The following is a 15,948-nucleotide window of genomic DNA, read 5'->3' on the forward strand; positions in this document are numbered from 1 at the left end:
GATAAGGGTATAATATGTAAAAACTGTGAAAATATGAAGAATGAAAGAGTTTCAGCTTAGAGGAAGTAAAGTGTAGATTTGCAGAAGACGAGGGACTGCGGCTCGTTTCTCTTGAGGTTGGAAAACACGCGGACCCAACTCGGGTCGAACCTCACCGGGTTTTAACTGTACTTGAACGGCTTCATGACCCGGAGCTTAAATACAGAGACATACAGAGGATTCGTCATCTGTTCTTTTGTTTATGTTTAGGGTTTTGTTCTAGGGTTTGTTACTGTTATTTACGGACTTCTGTAATTGTTGAGTGTAATCTGTACTGAGCTTTGGTTGAGGAGAAGTAGGCATGCGATTTTTGTTGATGATTTTATTATATTTCTCTGACCACTGATTCACTTGTGACTATTTCATTGTAAAAACAGAGCCCGGACATAATCTGCTGGCCTTCCGTTTTGGTTTGAAACCCTAAATTTCTTCTTGATCTTTGTCTGATAATGAATAATTCAGCAGCTCCCGTGCCTGTAACTATGGAGCCTGTTGATCCGGTTCATTGGTATGGTTGTGGGCATGGACGTCCTAAGGCAGGGCACACAATTGATGTCAAGAGAAATACCGTGAAGATCAAGTGCGACCCAATAGACAAGGAGAAACACTTTTTGACGTTCACTTATGATGCCCAGGTTGCTGGCTGGTAAAAGTTTATATTTTTGCGTATATAATTATTTATAACCATTTTGTCAACATCGTTCCATTCAAGCATCTTGTAGATATATATATCAAGTTATGATAATCGGTTATATATTCTTCTCCTGGCAGTATAACCGTTCTTATCTATCAATCGGTGGGTCAAGAAAAAAAAGAGGTGTTTAAAATCTCCAAGGATGTCGAAAAGGGGACAGGCCAGATATTCGTACATGAAGGAGATGGAGTCAAATTTCCCTTACTTAAGAAAGGTTTAAAAGAGGCATATAAATTAGAAATACTGGCACAGGTAACTGAAGATGGAAGTAAGAATTGTATTTTGGAAAAAACTGAAGCAGTGATTCAGAGCAAGTGTGGTATAACCAAGGTTAAGGTTAAAAACCAGATTTTATTGGCGAATGGATGGAGCTCTGTGTTTGTTGAATTGAATGGACGTAGTTATTCCACGCGAACGGATGCAGATGATCCTTATCATGGTTGTTGCATCTGTTTTAATAAAGAGAATCCTGGTATAGTTTTTCCAATTGGGGGGTTACAACTTATTGAGAAACCAATTGTAGAGGAGAGTAATGGGAATCGTGTATACAAGGGAACTTATGATAAATCATCGGTTACTGTGGAAAGGATTCCCAAGGTGCATGGTCATGTTACAAACCAAGTGATTCAAATTCTCAAGGAATCTGTACAGCATCCTAATATTGTAGGGTTTGTTGCTAAGGTGGAGACTGAAAATTTTGTTTTTTATGTTTATGAGAGGTGTGAATGCAGCTTACATGATTTGATATCATCAGTTTTTCATGATAAAAAATCGAATGAATACAAAGTGGGAATTCCAAGTTTCATGCATCTGAAACTGTGGAAGCCCGATAATAATTCTCCTTCAGAGTGCTTGTTGAAACTTTTGAGGTTAGACCATGTTATTATTATTATTATTATTATCATCTTTTTTCTTCGTTAAGTGTCATGTGGATAGAAGGCAATTAAATGATATTTGAGAAAATATTGACAAAAGTGGTAAAATTGGAAATGCACCTTTATGTATTTGTTTATTTTGTTCTAAAATTAGTAATCCAGTTTTCTTCATTTTTTTGGGTGAGACTAAAATCTAAAAATATAGTCCAATTTGATCAAGTCTTTGTCCCGTCTTGTTCAGTTCTGTTTTGTTCCCATGTATTATCACCTTATTTCTATCTCGAGTTCTTCTTCATATGTTTTTTTTTTCATAACTTTATTTTTTGAAACTCATAATATCTATTGGCAAATATAAATCACAGGGGCATAGTTGAAGGAATTGTCCATTTCGACAAACATGGAATTATTCCGAACTTAAACCCTCGAAGGATCTTTATATGCAAAGCTCCTTCCGGTATCACTGCAAAAGTCTTGGGAATGGGCATTAGTGCAACAGGCAAATCTTCTTTTATAATTTCATGTAACATATGATAGATTACTTCACTCATATTTGAATGGGCAAAATGCAGGAAAAAGAAAAATAGTTTCTAATTGTTCCTTATTATAGCATTGTACTTTTTTTTTTCCTAAACAAAGCATTGTTCTTCAGAAAGCTTACCCACCTTAGCAACGAGATTGAAATTATGACGGAATGACACAAGTTAACATGTTTTTATCCAATGTCATCGTCCATACACATGTGATGTTATGCTGACGTGGCTTAAAAGTTTTAATCTTATTGCTATAATTGATGATGCTGTGATGAGGAGTAATCTAAGACTAGTTTAATGCTTTAATATGGAAAGGAAAAGGAAAATGTACTATGCTGTAATAAGGAAAAAATTAGAAACTACTTAATATCCTGTATGTTTTTAGTTTTTAATTTTCATGGCATCTGTGTAGGACAAACGACTGTTGGGGATTCATTCAATTTAGGGCATCTGTTTTGTTTTTGTATCACTGCTGGTTACCTCCCGTTTGATGACGAGACAGTGCAAGAACAATTAAAATGGATCCCTGAAGCCTCTCATCTTATCTCTCGCCTCCAGAATACCAATCCGGATTCCAGGTATAATTCTATAAACTTATCTGAAATTCTTTCCATTATGATAAATTGTGGTGAAATCAACTAGTTAAAACTACCATGGGGCTGTATAAATTACACTTGCTTGAGTTGATAAGCATATTGATTGATTTCATGTTTTAATAATTTGAATCTGCATTTATTTTTCTACGGGAAAACATACAGGACAACATTTGTATCTTTACCATTTCATCTATATTGCCCACTTAATTATCTCCTATATCAACTAAAACATTATACCGTTATTATTATTATTATTATTATTATTATTATTTTCTTCTAAATGCCAGTATCTGCAGTTACTCTATCATGATATGGCAAAGGGGAAAATACAAAAAAGCTTTCATCTTTTTATCCACTCAACTATTTCCTATAGTTGTGAATAAACCATTCTATTTTTAGACCGTTATATATGAAAACCATTTTTCCTTGTTACCCAGTTTTTCTTTCATATGACAAAGGGCAAGTTTTGACGAAAGCAAAATGTTGTTTAATCCTTTTTTTTAGGTATTGAATTACTATCATGGTTATCATAAAGAAATAATAGTTCAGTGGCTAAATCTACAAAATGGTAAACATACTTTTTGTTTTTTTTATACTTAGCTTTTTCAAGACCCATAACTGGGAGAAATGGTTTTTTATGAATGATTGAAAAAAGTATAATGTCATAATATGTATTTTTATGACCAGCCTGCCATGGGATTTCAACTTGGAGTGTTTTATAGCAAGTGATTAATTACCACAGAAAATAGTTCTGTGGCTAAATCTGTAAAATGGTGATAGTACATTCTGCTTTTCTGTCTTTTGCCTATTTACAAAACCGGTAATTGAGATAAATGTTTTCTTTAATGTTCAAAAACTGTATAATTTTTTAACTAGTACAGAAAATTGTTAATCCACCAAATTGGCTCAGCTTTACTTTGTTTCCCCCTTTCCTATAACCAGGTAAACATGAAATCTGGACTTTTTAAACAGTCAAAAAAAAAAAAAAAAAGTACTGTATAATGATTTGATTAGTGTATGATTTATTAAATGGCCAAATCAGTTAGATGGTGAAAGTATGTTATGCTTTTCTGTATTTAAAGTCCACATACCCACAAAAACTACTCTTTTGAATTGTTAGATGAAGTATTAATGGTTTAATTATTACAGAAAACAACCTAACCAATAAAATAGCGGAACTCCATATTGTGTATTTTTTTGTATATTATAACCTATACATTTGATACGTCTACATTTGTTCTTGTCCAGACCAACAGCCAAAGAAGTATGCGACGACATTTTTTTCTGGGACGCCAAGAAACATCTTTCCTTCATCAAAGATGTGAGTGACTGTGTGGATCCAGACGTCATCAATGCCAAAACCAACATCCGAAACTTACTCAATAACAGGAACCAAAAAGCCTTCGGTGGAGAATGGGTCAAATATCGAAAGTTACACAATGTAACCAATTCCAAAATCCTAAAATCACTCGAACGCCTCAAGGGTTATAGAAATTGGTACCAAAAAGTAGACATCAAACTCAGAGACGACTTAGAGCAATACAGATATTACGATTACGACAGCGTATGTGATTTATTACGTTTCATAAGAAACTGTTCAAATCACTATAAAACACTCTGGGACGATTCAAAACATTTGTTGGGGGGAGTGGAGGGACTCTCGACATATTTTAGCAGCAAGTTTCCTAAACTGGTAATGGACGTATATGAAGCTTTGGAAAATCATTTTGTGAATGAAGAGCTTCTTAATAAGTATTGTTAGAATGAGCAGTTTTAAGTTATCAAGTCTTTTCGACACTTCCCATTTTCTTATAGATTTTGGGGACTTGTCTCGAGCATGCCTAGTTTTGCAGTCTACTCTAGCAAAAAATGGCATTCTTTCACTGTGTGCAAGAAACGGGGATGATGAGGTTGGCTTTGCAGCGTTTTGTCAGAAATTACAGATGAAGAGGCACATAAAGACAAACAAATCTCAGTTGGATGTTGCGACTCCTGGTTAATGGGGAAAGGGCTATGGGCTATCTTCTCTGCAGGACTCACTCTCTCATAATCATGATCAGAAGGTTCCGATTAGTTGCTACATATTTAGTATGGCCTGGTATCATTCTGAAAGTAAGATTGTCATTCTGGTCTATTTGTTTTTTGCAAGGCTTTAGTTCCCAGGTGACCCTTAATTTCAAGTGCTTGAGCTTTCGTGGGAAACAGACCCATTATTACTCTTCTCACTTGGACTTGGTTGGTGCTGCTCGTTGGTTGTCCCTTTCAATAGCTGCTGCTGCTGCTGTACTATGCTTCTTCAAGTGTTGGTGTGGTGTCATCTCCCATTTTGGTTGTGTTTAGTTTGTACTTCAGTATTTTCTTTTTTCCTTGTGCTGTATTCTGTATTTTCCAGCTTCTTGCTGGTTTTCACATATTTATATTATTTTAGCGGTTGAAAAAGAGTCTTTTTATTCAGTTTTGATGATTTTTTTTTTTTTTTTTTGGGAAATGTGACATGCTGTATGTAGTTTGTGGGATGGAAGAAAAGTTGAATAGATGATATTCAACTACTAAAAAGATAGTAGTTTGTGCATTTTACCCAAAACATACGATGAAAATGGTTTTGTACTTTATTTCCTACCATTAAGCAAAATGCAGTTATGAGGCTAGTCCATAAAATTTTGAAAGTACGCTTTTGGTTTTCTATATTTTGCGTCTTTCGAGTACCCTTGAAACAAAAATGGTTTTTAGTTTAATTACTAAAATATAGTTAATTCATTTAATCGGTTAAATGTTAAAAGTATGTTCTTTTTGTATTCTCTCTTTTTAAAAGTAGGTAACTATTGACCATTTAAAGACATTATTTTAATTCATACAGAAATCTATATATGAAATGTTCTAATTAGGGATGTTATTCGGTCCGGACCGATCCGAACCCGAATAAACCGAAAATCGAATAAGGATATTTGTATGAACCAAAAACCGAACCAAATAAGCAATACGGGTTCGGTTCGGTTTCGGCCCGAATAACCCAAATAACATATACAATATGATTAAAGAGCCGAATAACCCAAATAATATTTGCAATGTGAGTATAAATATTATATTTTATATGACTTTTTTAGCTTATGATAAACACGAATAACACGGACAACATGGATTAACTGTTCTTGATATATAAAATGTAAAATCTAACCACCACAATCTTAAGATATAGTTATTAAGCAACATATTAAACACTAAACATTAAACATCCAAAACACCAAAAAATCTATCTATAAGGATATAAGTTAAACATTAAACATTACATATGTATTTTGGGTAATGATTGATAGAACACAAGACTGAATAAGCAATCGTGCAAGGAGAAAAAAATGTGACTTTTCATATTTGGTTTGGTCATTTTGGACTTAATAAGCCCTTATTCGAATAACCCGGACCGAATAAGCCTTATATAGATACTCGAAACCAAATCAAATTGCTTATTCGGATCTAATTCGGTTCGGTTTGAGTTTTCGGACCAAATTCTCATCCATAATTCTAATGCCATAAAATTATATTTTATAAACATCTTTGTGAAAAAGCACAATTTCTTAGACATCTTGTTAAAAAAAAACTTTATATTTTTCATGTTTGGTCCTATCTTTTGTATTGTATTCGGACCCATCTTAACTTTTGACTATAATGCCCTTATTATTTTTCATGTTTGTTACGTTGCAAGTCCATGTCTAATAAAAAATTGACTATAATGCCCTTATTATTTTCTTTTTCATTTTCTTATTATTTTTAAAAAAAATAATGAATTAATTGATTTGTTAACAATTGGAACCCACTCCCACCTCCGGTCACCTGCCACCCTCAGCCACCGGTTACTACCACCACACACACGCAACCACCAACAACCACTACCGGTCATGATAACCACCGCTAAACACCGAAACCCACCACCAGACACTACCTTTCCTACCCTCTCTGCATATATTTCGCTCTGAAGCATCCTCTTATACTCTGATCTGAAATAAATGTTGGTGAGAACTTAACTCTCTCCCTGAAGACGAGATCTAGGTTACCAGAGATAATGATAGTAGTTTCAACGATGACGGCTTTCGGCGAGACCTGCAGCTAGAACCAAGTTTCAGCTTGAATCTTGGTTTTGGTTTTAGTGGGGATTTAGCATGGATTAATGTTGAAATGTACAAAAAATAAATAATTTCCTGGAATTAAAGTTCAAAATCAGCCAATTTAACATCCAGATCAGACAACAAGCATAGGCACACAAATTGATTGAGATGTCCGTCATGGAATTGAAGTTAAAAAAAAAAAAACTTCCTGGAACTTTGCTTTGAATCACCAAGCCTGCTTTCTGCACTCCCAATCGAATAAATCCTATGAATTTCTAGGTTAAACCCGATGTAAAAAATCATATGCTTTCTCTCAAAGCCCACTACCACCGACTACAAACATAAATGAAACCCAGATGCACAAAGCGTAAACTACCCAAGTCAAATGAACCCAGATGCAAAAAGCGAGCCTCTTTAGGGGTCGACTTCTAAGGTTGATGCAATCCCATTCAAACCTATGGCTGAGTTGCAGCGACATTTAGGTCACAAATGGGCAAGTCTGAGTCGGGGTTTCATCAGCGATGATGCAAGTGGGTGGTGGAGAGGGAAACAAAAAGAGATGCGGGTCAATGGTGAATAAGGAGGGATGAGATGCAATTGTCGGTCAAGAGGGAGTATGGAAGAGATGCCGTCGAAATCGTGACTTTGAACGAGAGGATATAACGGGATTGAGAAAGGAACATGAGGTAGCGGGTTTGGGCCTTTGGTTGATATATTTTTTTTATTAACTTTTTTTAATAAGATAATAATAGAAAAATGTAAAAAGAGTATAAATGTCATTTCAAGACTGATAGAGACTATACATGAAACAAAACAAAAGATAGAGACTAAACATAAAATTTTGGTAAAACATAGGACTGACGATTTCAGTAATTTCATAATTTGTTCTAATATATAAGTTAAAAAGAGATTTTATATAAAATTAAATCTAAACTGAAAAAGGAAAAATGAAAGTTTACACCCATTTGTGGTCATGCATCTACTTTATTCCACCAGCCAATCAAAAGCCCACCTAATCTTCCATCAAGATATCCACTCTACAACACATTTACTAGCCTTGGGAGCAGTGTACACGTTGTGATGTATGCCACTTAGGCTTCGACTCCTAAGAACATCCCCATACCCCTTAATCATATGTACATCCAACACATAAACACATTTCTTACAACTACCACAAAAAAATAAAAAACCTAGCAACACATCTTCAAAATGTTATACTTTTACCCCCTTGTTTATAAACCAAGACATATATATACTACCACATAACTTCGATATAACTTTCAATATTGACTTTAAAAATATATATATACAACTTATACTCATTAGCAATTTAGCATTCTAAATTTCAATTAATTTCATAAAATTTATTTACACGTTCAAAAAATACCCATAAATCGCGTATTTGAATCAGTTTATCTTCGTTCCGAATCCTGCCCAATCTCACAATCTCTACTCTCATTCGATATCGACCTCTCAACTTTCTGCCTCTTCTTATCTCTCGGATCTTTCTTTTCATCAATAAGCGATAACAATGTCTGAAGCCGCCTCGACCCAGCCCCACCGGAATCCGGTGCCGCCCGGGCAATGTTACGAAACCGCCGGAAAACTTGACAAAAGTAAATAAAAAGGGCAACGAAACACGCGATACCACAGATAAGAAAGAGACCCCAGAAACTTTTAAGGTGTAATCTGTCTGATTCAAGCTCTGAATTATCGGTGCTACATCCGCTTCTTATTAGCCATTTGTCATGGATCCGTTGAAGGTCTCCGTTTTCTGATAGCGTGAGGATTGCGGTTGATAAGTCGACTGCTAATGGAGAGTCACGGGGGAATGCCTGTAATGTGATTTGACCGTATTAGCCTCGGTTATTATTCTCAATTTGTAAACTAATTCGAGTTTTGTGGTTAAATGAAATGCAAAGATATAACGTGTTTTATTGGTTTGTTAATCAAAGCATCCTACTTTTGTTTTCTCGCGTTACATAGATTGTACTTTGAAAAATCTACACTTGAAAGTATAATCTTGTAATAAGAAGAAATGAAAGCATAAATATAGGATAAGCTAATAAATGAATGCATATTGATATTTTATGCATTTAGCCTTTTGATGAAGTCAAATTCAAGAGATAGGTTAAATACAAGAACTAGCAATGTATTTTCACTGATTTGTTTATTTTAAAACATCTTACTTTCATTTCTGCATGTTACAACAATGTACTTTGAAAAACCTACCCAATTATAGCAATATCATCGAAATACAAAGCTAATTGGATAGATTTTTTAAGGTATAATCACCTAATAAGAAAAACAATAAAATTACGACACTAAAATTGGGTTGATGTTTCGACTTACACAACCTTAAAAGACATGAAAGTATAATGTTTAATCAAAAGAAATGAAAGCAGGATGCTATTATAAACAAATATGTGAACATACAATGTTGTTTCTTGCATTCAGCCCTAGAAATAAATAATGTCCTATTATTTCTTGAATCTGGATTCACCACGGGTTAAATGCATAAAATACCAACACACTTTTATTTATTTGTTTATTATAGCATGTATTTCCATTTTTTATTACAGCATTGTATTCTTTTAAAGGCACTGGACTTTAAATAATGAACCTAATTACAGCATTGTACTTTCAACATTTTTAATAGAAAAGTATACTCCAAAAAATCTATCCAATTATAGGTTAATATAATGAGGTAGATTATGAAAAGTAGAATGATGTAATAGGAAGAATTGAAAGTATGAACCTATAAAAACATATCACTGAATATACTTTGCCATTTCTTGCAGTTAATACGTCTATGATTTAAAGTTTTAAACATATGTTTTATATTTAGAAGTACTTCTATGAGATAACAAAGTACCCACATATCAATCAATTAGAAATTTCAAATCTTGAAAATAAACACGAAAAACAAAGAAATTAAATAAGGAACTTACAAATCCCCATCCGCTCTTGGTGAACTCGCGCCCAACAACCCTAAATTTGCACTGATTCGATAAGAAAAGCTCAACGTATGGTCGTTCATCAACAATGGCCGCCACCCCACCCTTGTCGGAGCCTTTTAGGAGTGCATCAGCGTAAGCATCAGGCGTTCCAAGAGGAACAAGTCTGGATTCAGAAATTCCGATCTCATCAACCAAATATCGTTCTGCAAAAGACCCCACTTGGTATCCAATTCGATCGTTAGTTTTTTTCAAGGTATCGATGCCTTTGATTGGAGAAGATAACTGTTGGACTGTGAGAATCGAAGTCAAACTTGCGGTGTAACTCGAATTGATTATTAGAACTACGAACAGCCATATGAGTAAAACTATACGTCCGAGAGTACTTGCGGTGTTCTCCCCTGCATAAAAGAAAACGCATCACTCAATTGGAAAGAATTGCAATTCGATAGAGAGAGACTAGAGCCGTTTGTGAAATTCTAGGGTTAAAAAGGGTATTTTAGTACTTTTTTGGGAATTCCAAGTTTCAAATTCATTTGCAACCAAAGGCTTGACTGGATCACTGGAATGGAATCGAATTCCAATTCCAGCCAACCATTGCACTTTGACTTTTAAAGTCAAACGTTTCTCTCAAACTTCAATATGGGTATTGTAACTGATTTGGTACCAAATTTATGAAATTTCTCAAAAATTAATACGAATTTCAAAATTCAAGCATTGTTCAGTTTGACTTCAAAAATCAAAAAGAGAGGGGTATCAAGCACCACTCACTACAGTTTGACTTTTGAGGTCAAACATGTTGCTGTTGAAAAATAAGCAATCTCACTTACTATGTGCAAAAAAGAGAGTAGAAAGGCTAAACCTGCAAGGAAAGAAACCAAGACTTAAATAAGAAACAAGATTGTAGCAAGAAAACAAGATATCATATCATTAAGCTATGCCAAACTACGCTTAGGTGGTGTTTCTTTTTGACATTAACTGAATTAAAAGATAACAAGACTTAAAACCCAAATATGCATATGTGTACATGAAAGAAGAAGAAAACTAACCATAGAATTGTTATGATCTGTCTTTTAGGAGTCCCTCTAAACTCATCGTTTATCCGATGCTCTAAAATCCAAACCACTGTGCCAACCACAAGAAAGAAAAAAGCAGTGACAGCCCACAATGTCGGAGAAAACGGGCGCAAAAATGCCCAAGCACCCGTGTTCATTTTCTTGAATGGAGCCACTACAACAAGCCCTGATGCAGCATATGGTTGTGTGAAATCCACAATTCTTGTTCGGTTTGTGACTATTGCAATATCACCAACCGCACCATCAAATACCTACAACAAAAGTTTGATTTTTAAAGCTTCTGTGTGCTATGAATTATTTAGGCATTGTTTACGCCACTTTAGTTATGCATGATATGTTGTCACTGTACTGTGTTTGACATGCATTGGACTTAGACTGTGATTGATGTCAATGGGACAAAAACTGTAATTTTTTGTCACACCAAAAAAGTGGGACAAAGATTCGCTCTCGATGCCCTCCTCATCCTCATCTCGAAAACAGCCCTAGAAAGCCTGTCTAGCTCCATATACTTGTTTATTATAACATCCTACTTTCATTTCCTTCTGATTGCACCATTGTACCATCATTTTTTTCTCTTATTAAGGCATTGTACTTTCAAAACGCTACCTAATTATAGCATTGTACTTTGAAAAATCTATCAAATTATATCGGTAAAAAATGCTTTGTATTTGGATGACATTGCTATAATTACGTAAATCTTTCAGAGCACAACGTTTTAATATGAAGAAATGGAAGTAAGATGCTCTAATAAAGGAAAAAAAACAAAAGTATGTTTCTATTTCTTGCATTTAAACCAATTAAAAACATTAATATTTAAAGTCAAACTCACCCCTGCTGCGATCAATCTCACAAGCTCGGTATAACTTGGATTTTCTTTCCCATTCCCAAATGGCACAAATTGATATGGAACTGCATACGGTAACAAATTAACCGCAGAAACAAACACGTCGATACAAAAACCTTTCGAAGAATTACTCCCCGGCAATTGTGAAACAAATTCCTTATAACTAACCCTAATCGGAACTGCAATTTTCAACAACTTTCCATTATTCGGGAAAACCCAACCCCGTGGTTTTGTCACTATCTCCCCAGGCCAAATCACACTATGAAGTTCTTGATTATGTGATCCGTTGACTTTTTTCGAGTCAAGATTCTCGGGAGTCAAAGTTGACAAACCAGAACTATTTGACCAATATCCAACCGTTCTAAATCCGGTTCCGATTATGTTAAGAATATCGTACGCGGGATTGACAAGACTTCGATCCGAATCAAACTTTATATGCCCGGTTAAACCAATAAAATCACTATTCAATATATTATCCAATAGTAATTTTCCTCCATTAAAGATACTCATCGCATCAAGATGAAGATCCGCAATACCTGCGTTACTTAATCTTGAATCATTTGAAAACGAAATAACACCGCCTTGATCAAAGAACGCATCAAGAGCATGAGCTATAATCCAAACGGAATCATACGCGTATAAACCATAAGAATTTAGCCCAAAAGAACCACCCGATAATTTTTTAAAATTTTCCGTAAAAGATTTAGAACCGGGGGTGTGTTGGCGTAGTGCAAGAACCCCTTGCATATCGTCCATTTTATCTGATAAATTTGGAAAATTTGAATCTAAAGCAGACGAAAGCCAATCGGTAGCAATCCAAACGTACCCATCTTCCATCATTCCAAGATAACGCGCAACCGAAAAAATCAAGAATCCGATATCCGGATACACGTGAAGAACAATGACTCGCGATTCCATTAATGCGATTTTCACAAGAATATCCATGATTTCACTCCGCCCGTATCCCAATTCCGATTCCGACCCCGGTGGGATTCCGGCTTTGTATGATATTCTACAACGTCTTGCAGCTAAGGCATCATCTAATGCTAACACTCCGTTCCTTCCATAATCATCGTCTATGTAAATTGCAATGACTTCTCTCCAAGTGTAGTAGTCTATGATTTCGGATACAGCTGTCATTTGGTGTAAGTCACTTTGTGTTGATCTTATGAAATATGGGAATTGGAGGTTGGATAGTGTGGGGTCCGTGGCGGCGAATGATAAAAGAGGGACTTGTAGTTCATTTGCTACATGTGATATAATGTGGGCTACTACGGATGATTGTGGCCCCACGATTGCAACCGTGTCGCTTTCCATAAATTGCAAAGCTGTAAATGGTAAAAAGATAATTTTTATTACAAATTTCTATAAGACATAGCAACATACTTTGAAAGACTTCAAAATATAGTGTCCTAATAAGAAAAAAACTGAAAGTATAATGCTATAAGTGGGTAGATTAACAAAGTAAAATGTTTTAATAAGATTAAAAAAATTACAAGTCTGTTATAGAAAGAAATGAAAGTAGTTACTCTATTTAGCCCCAGAGATAAAATAAAGGTATATAAATGCACATTAATCTACCTTCTGATAATCAGTTTTGTTACAACTAGTATAAAAATTAATTATTTGACATAAGTAAACACACACGAGCAGAAACTAGAAACAATCAGATAATCACTTTCAAAAAGCACCTCCAAACACCACATGAATCAAATTACCTATTTGCCCCTATAGATAATATGCAACATTAGCTAGGATTCATCAAGGTCCACAAGATCTACTCTTATTCTGCTATAAGAGGTAAAAGAGAAAGCATCTTTTGAACACCCATAAGTATTGCAACATTTCACTTTTCTGGATGTCCCACAAAAAACTTTTTATTTCAAGTTACCTCTTAAAACATTAAAGTGTGAGAGGGATTGATAGAGTAATATATGGTCTTTTTGAAGGAAATGAGATCATAATTTTCTTAAAGAACATAAATAAATCTAAATTATTTGATATAAATTCATGATTTACCTCCAACCATGCCAAGAAACCCACTACAATTTGAACTCCGCATTTCAATTCTAAGTTCTGATCCACGAAGAACAGTTGAATTGGCATTAACATCTTTAACAGCTTCTTCAATTGCAACTTTAGCAACTCTTCCAATTGTTGAATCAAAAGTGAAAATTGCTCCAATATTCACAACAGCTGGTCTTGTAGATGCATTATGTGATGTCAAACCATTTGTAAGGAAAACCCCCAAATTTAGTAACAGTGTAACAACAAGATTCCAAACAAGAACACTCATCATATCATATCAAATTTGATCCACCTGAAATCATGGGTTTCTGGGAATTTTAATTTGACTGTGGATTTAGGGATTTGGAAACTGAATTCTTCACAAAATCAAAAAAAAATAACAATCGAATGTGAACAGAGTGGTTACTTACCAAGATCATGTCAGAGCTTTAAAACCCTAATCTTGAAGAAATTAATCAAGAAAAATAAAACAAAGTGGAATTATGAAGGAACATCAAAAGGTAACCCACGAGAAAGGGTTCTTTCGTACACCCCACAAAGAAAAAGTTGAAAACAGAAACAGGGAATCAGATGCAATGCCCTAAACACAATTTTTTAAGAAAAACCCATGTCATAAAGATTCTTAAAAGCTTAACTGATTGATCAAAAACCCCAAAATAGAGGGACAGACAGAAAGCAAACTCAACTACAAATTTACTATTTTAAGAAAGAAAAGGTAGAAAACTAAAAAACCCTTCAGTTTTATATTCTGATCAGCTAACGTAATACATTTGGTGAAATTAAGTTTTAAAAACAGTAGAAATACCTGGGGTGGGTGTCTAATGTCGAATTAAAAGTCTAGAAACATCGTAAAACAGTCGACTTCAAATCTTCAATGGAGTTAGCTTCATAAAATAACACAGCAGGGTCAAAGTTGGGAATCGAAAAAGGCTCTGATAAACATGGAAACCTGAATGTGGAAATCAAGACACAATGAGAATCTATCTGCGGGCAAGTTGAAGGGTCAATTTCTAAAAAAAAAAATCATTCATTTTTATAATAATACTAATTACATGAACAAGGGAGTTTCTTTTCGTTTTGGCTGAAGGGTTTTTCTGGATGGGGGTAAATGAGGTAGGTGTGTATATAAGTACAACAACAAGATGACGAAGGTTGAGATAAAATGGGGATAAGACTTCTTGGAAAAGAAAGAGATGCATGGATTTTATGTGGAAGAAAAGAATAAAAGTAGATTAGGATATAGAACGTGACAACATGTAACACACCCTATGTTTTGTTTAAAGTTAGATGAATATAATATTACATGCATAATTAAATATGAGATTAATCTAGCATTTAAGATACCCTTTGATGATTAAAAGTAAAAAAATATCGAGCCTCGGAAATCTTTGGTAGTGTTTTTATGAAGTGCGATTTCACATATGAGTCACAACACCTGGAGTCCTCTTTTATTTTTTTTCTATTAAAAAAAAAAAAGAAAGATAGAGGCAGACTGCTAGCAAATGTAAATTGAATTAGTTTTGTTGGCATTTTCTATCCAATATACGAAAGAGTCCACATGTTCATCACTTGTATGGTTTTAATCAATTTCATGAACGGATTCACAAAATAAAATAAATAAATAAATAAATAAATAAATAATAAAATATATTGAAGGGTTGTCCAATTATTTTTTAGAAAATTTGAATAATCTAACTTTTATAAACGTACAATTTTTTTTTGGTAAAAAATAACCACATTTTCCGGAATATATTGTTCCGTAGATATCTTCGGAATTTCGGAGTATGATTCCGTATCATGGGTCCGGAATAGATTTGACTTTTTTTTTGTATATAAGTTTTGCTTTTATAAAATTTATAAGTTTTTCTTTTATAAAATGAATAATTTTTTGTTTTTATTAAATATAAAAAGCAATTAAAATGAACAAGCAACTAATAAATACATAAACTAAATAAATGATGTGTATGTAGGTCATATTATAAATACGATGTTCAAATTATCTTTGTTTTTGTACCCCAAAATATATCCTCTAGTCGTTTTATATAACTCATGGCCCATGGACCGATGGTTTTACCCTTTATAGAAATCGATTTCTTGATGATCAACATCTCTAGGAATCAATACAAAAACACCCCACAATCCCCTCTACTGTTAGTATGTTGTAGTATGTCTGGGGGGTTGAATGTCTTCAAATCCAAAGAACCCAAAA

The 15,948-nt window shown here is 34.2% G+C and overlaps 2 protein-coding genes across 8 annotated transcripts; one reads left to right on the top strand and one right to left on the bottom strand.

The window, feature by feature from the left end:
- Positions 1 to 236: 236 nt before the first annotated feature.
- On the top strand, positions 237 to 5,188 carry LOC145085912 (serine/threonine-protein kinase/endoribonuclease IRE1-like). 5 transcript variants are annotated; one of them, XR_013700216.1, is made up of 6 exons: positions 237 to 685; positions 811 to 1,602; positions 1,971 to 2,104; positions 2,551 to 2,716; positions 3,983 to 4,797; positions 4,884 to 5,188. XR_013700216.1 is itself a non-coding variant. In XM_079023602.1 (5 exons), exons 1-5 carry the CDS (start codon positions 489 to 491, stop codon positions 4,494 to 4,496), a joined length of 1,803 nt encoding a protein of 600 aa, XP_078879728.1. In that variant the 5' UTR covers positions 237 to 488; the 3' UTR covers positions 4,497 to 5,188. The 5 variants fall into 5 exon arrangements, 3 of the variants coding, with proteins under 3 accessions (XP_078879728.1, XP_078879729.1, XP_078879730.1); XR_013700217.1 differs by having other exon boundaries at positions 4,891 to 5,188; XM_079023602.1 differs by having other exon boundaries at positions 3,983 to 5,188.
- Positions 5,189 to 8,087: 2,899 nt separating this feature from the next.
- On the bottom strand, positions 8,088 to 14,935 carry GLR3.3 (glutamate receptor 3.3). Of its 3 annotated transcripts, XM_079023605.1 has the most exons (8): positions 14,792 to 14,935; positions 14,545 to 14,688; positions 13,731 to 14,031; positions 11,697 to 13,039; positions 10,841 to 11,118; positions 10,622 to 10,653; positions 9,786 to 10,192; positions 8,088 to 8,669 (listed from the first exon to the last, which is right to left on the bottom strand). In XM_079023605.1, the coding sequence occupies exons 3-8, from the start codon at positions 14,008 to 14,010 to the stop codon at positions 8,247 to 8,249; spliced, it is 2,763 nt and encodes a 920-aa protein (XP_078879731.1). In that variant the 5' UTR covers positions 14,011 to 14,031; positions 14,545 to 14,688; positions 14,792 to 14,935; the 3' UTR covers positions 8,088 to 8,246. The 3 variants fall into 3 exon arrangements, with proteins under 3 accessions (XP_078879731.1, XP_078879732.1, XP_078879733.1); XM_079023606.1 differs by lacking the exon at positions 14,792 to 14,935 and having other exon boundaries at positions 14,545 to 14,785; XM_079023607.1 differs by lacking the exons at positions 14,545 to 14,688; positions 14,792 to 14,935 and adding an exon at positions 14,150 to 14,319.
- Positions 14,936 to 15,948: the final 1,013 nt, after the last annotated feature.

This window comes from Lactuca serriola, chromosome 2, assembly GCF_051521515.1.
Source record: "Lactuca serriola cultivar US96UC23 chromosome 2, Lser_US96UC23_V15, whole genome shotgun sequence".
In the NCBI taxonomy this organism is placed as follows: Eukaryota; Viridiplantae; Streptophyta; class Magnoliopsida; order Asterales; family Asteraceae; genus Lactuca; species Lactuca serriola.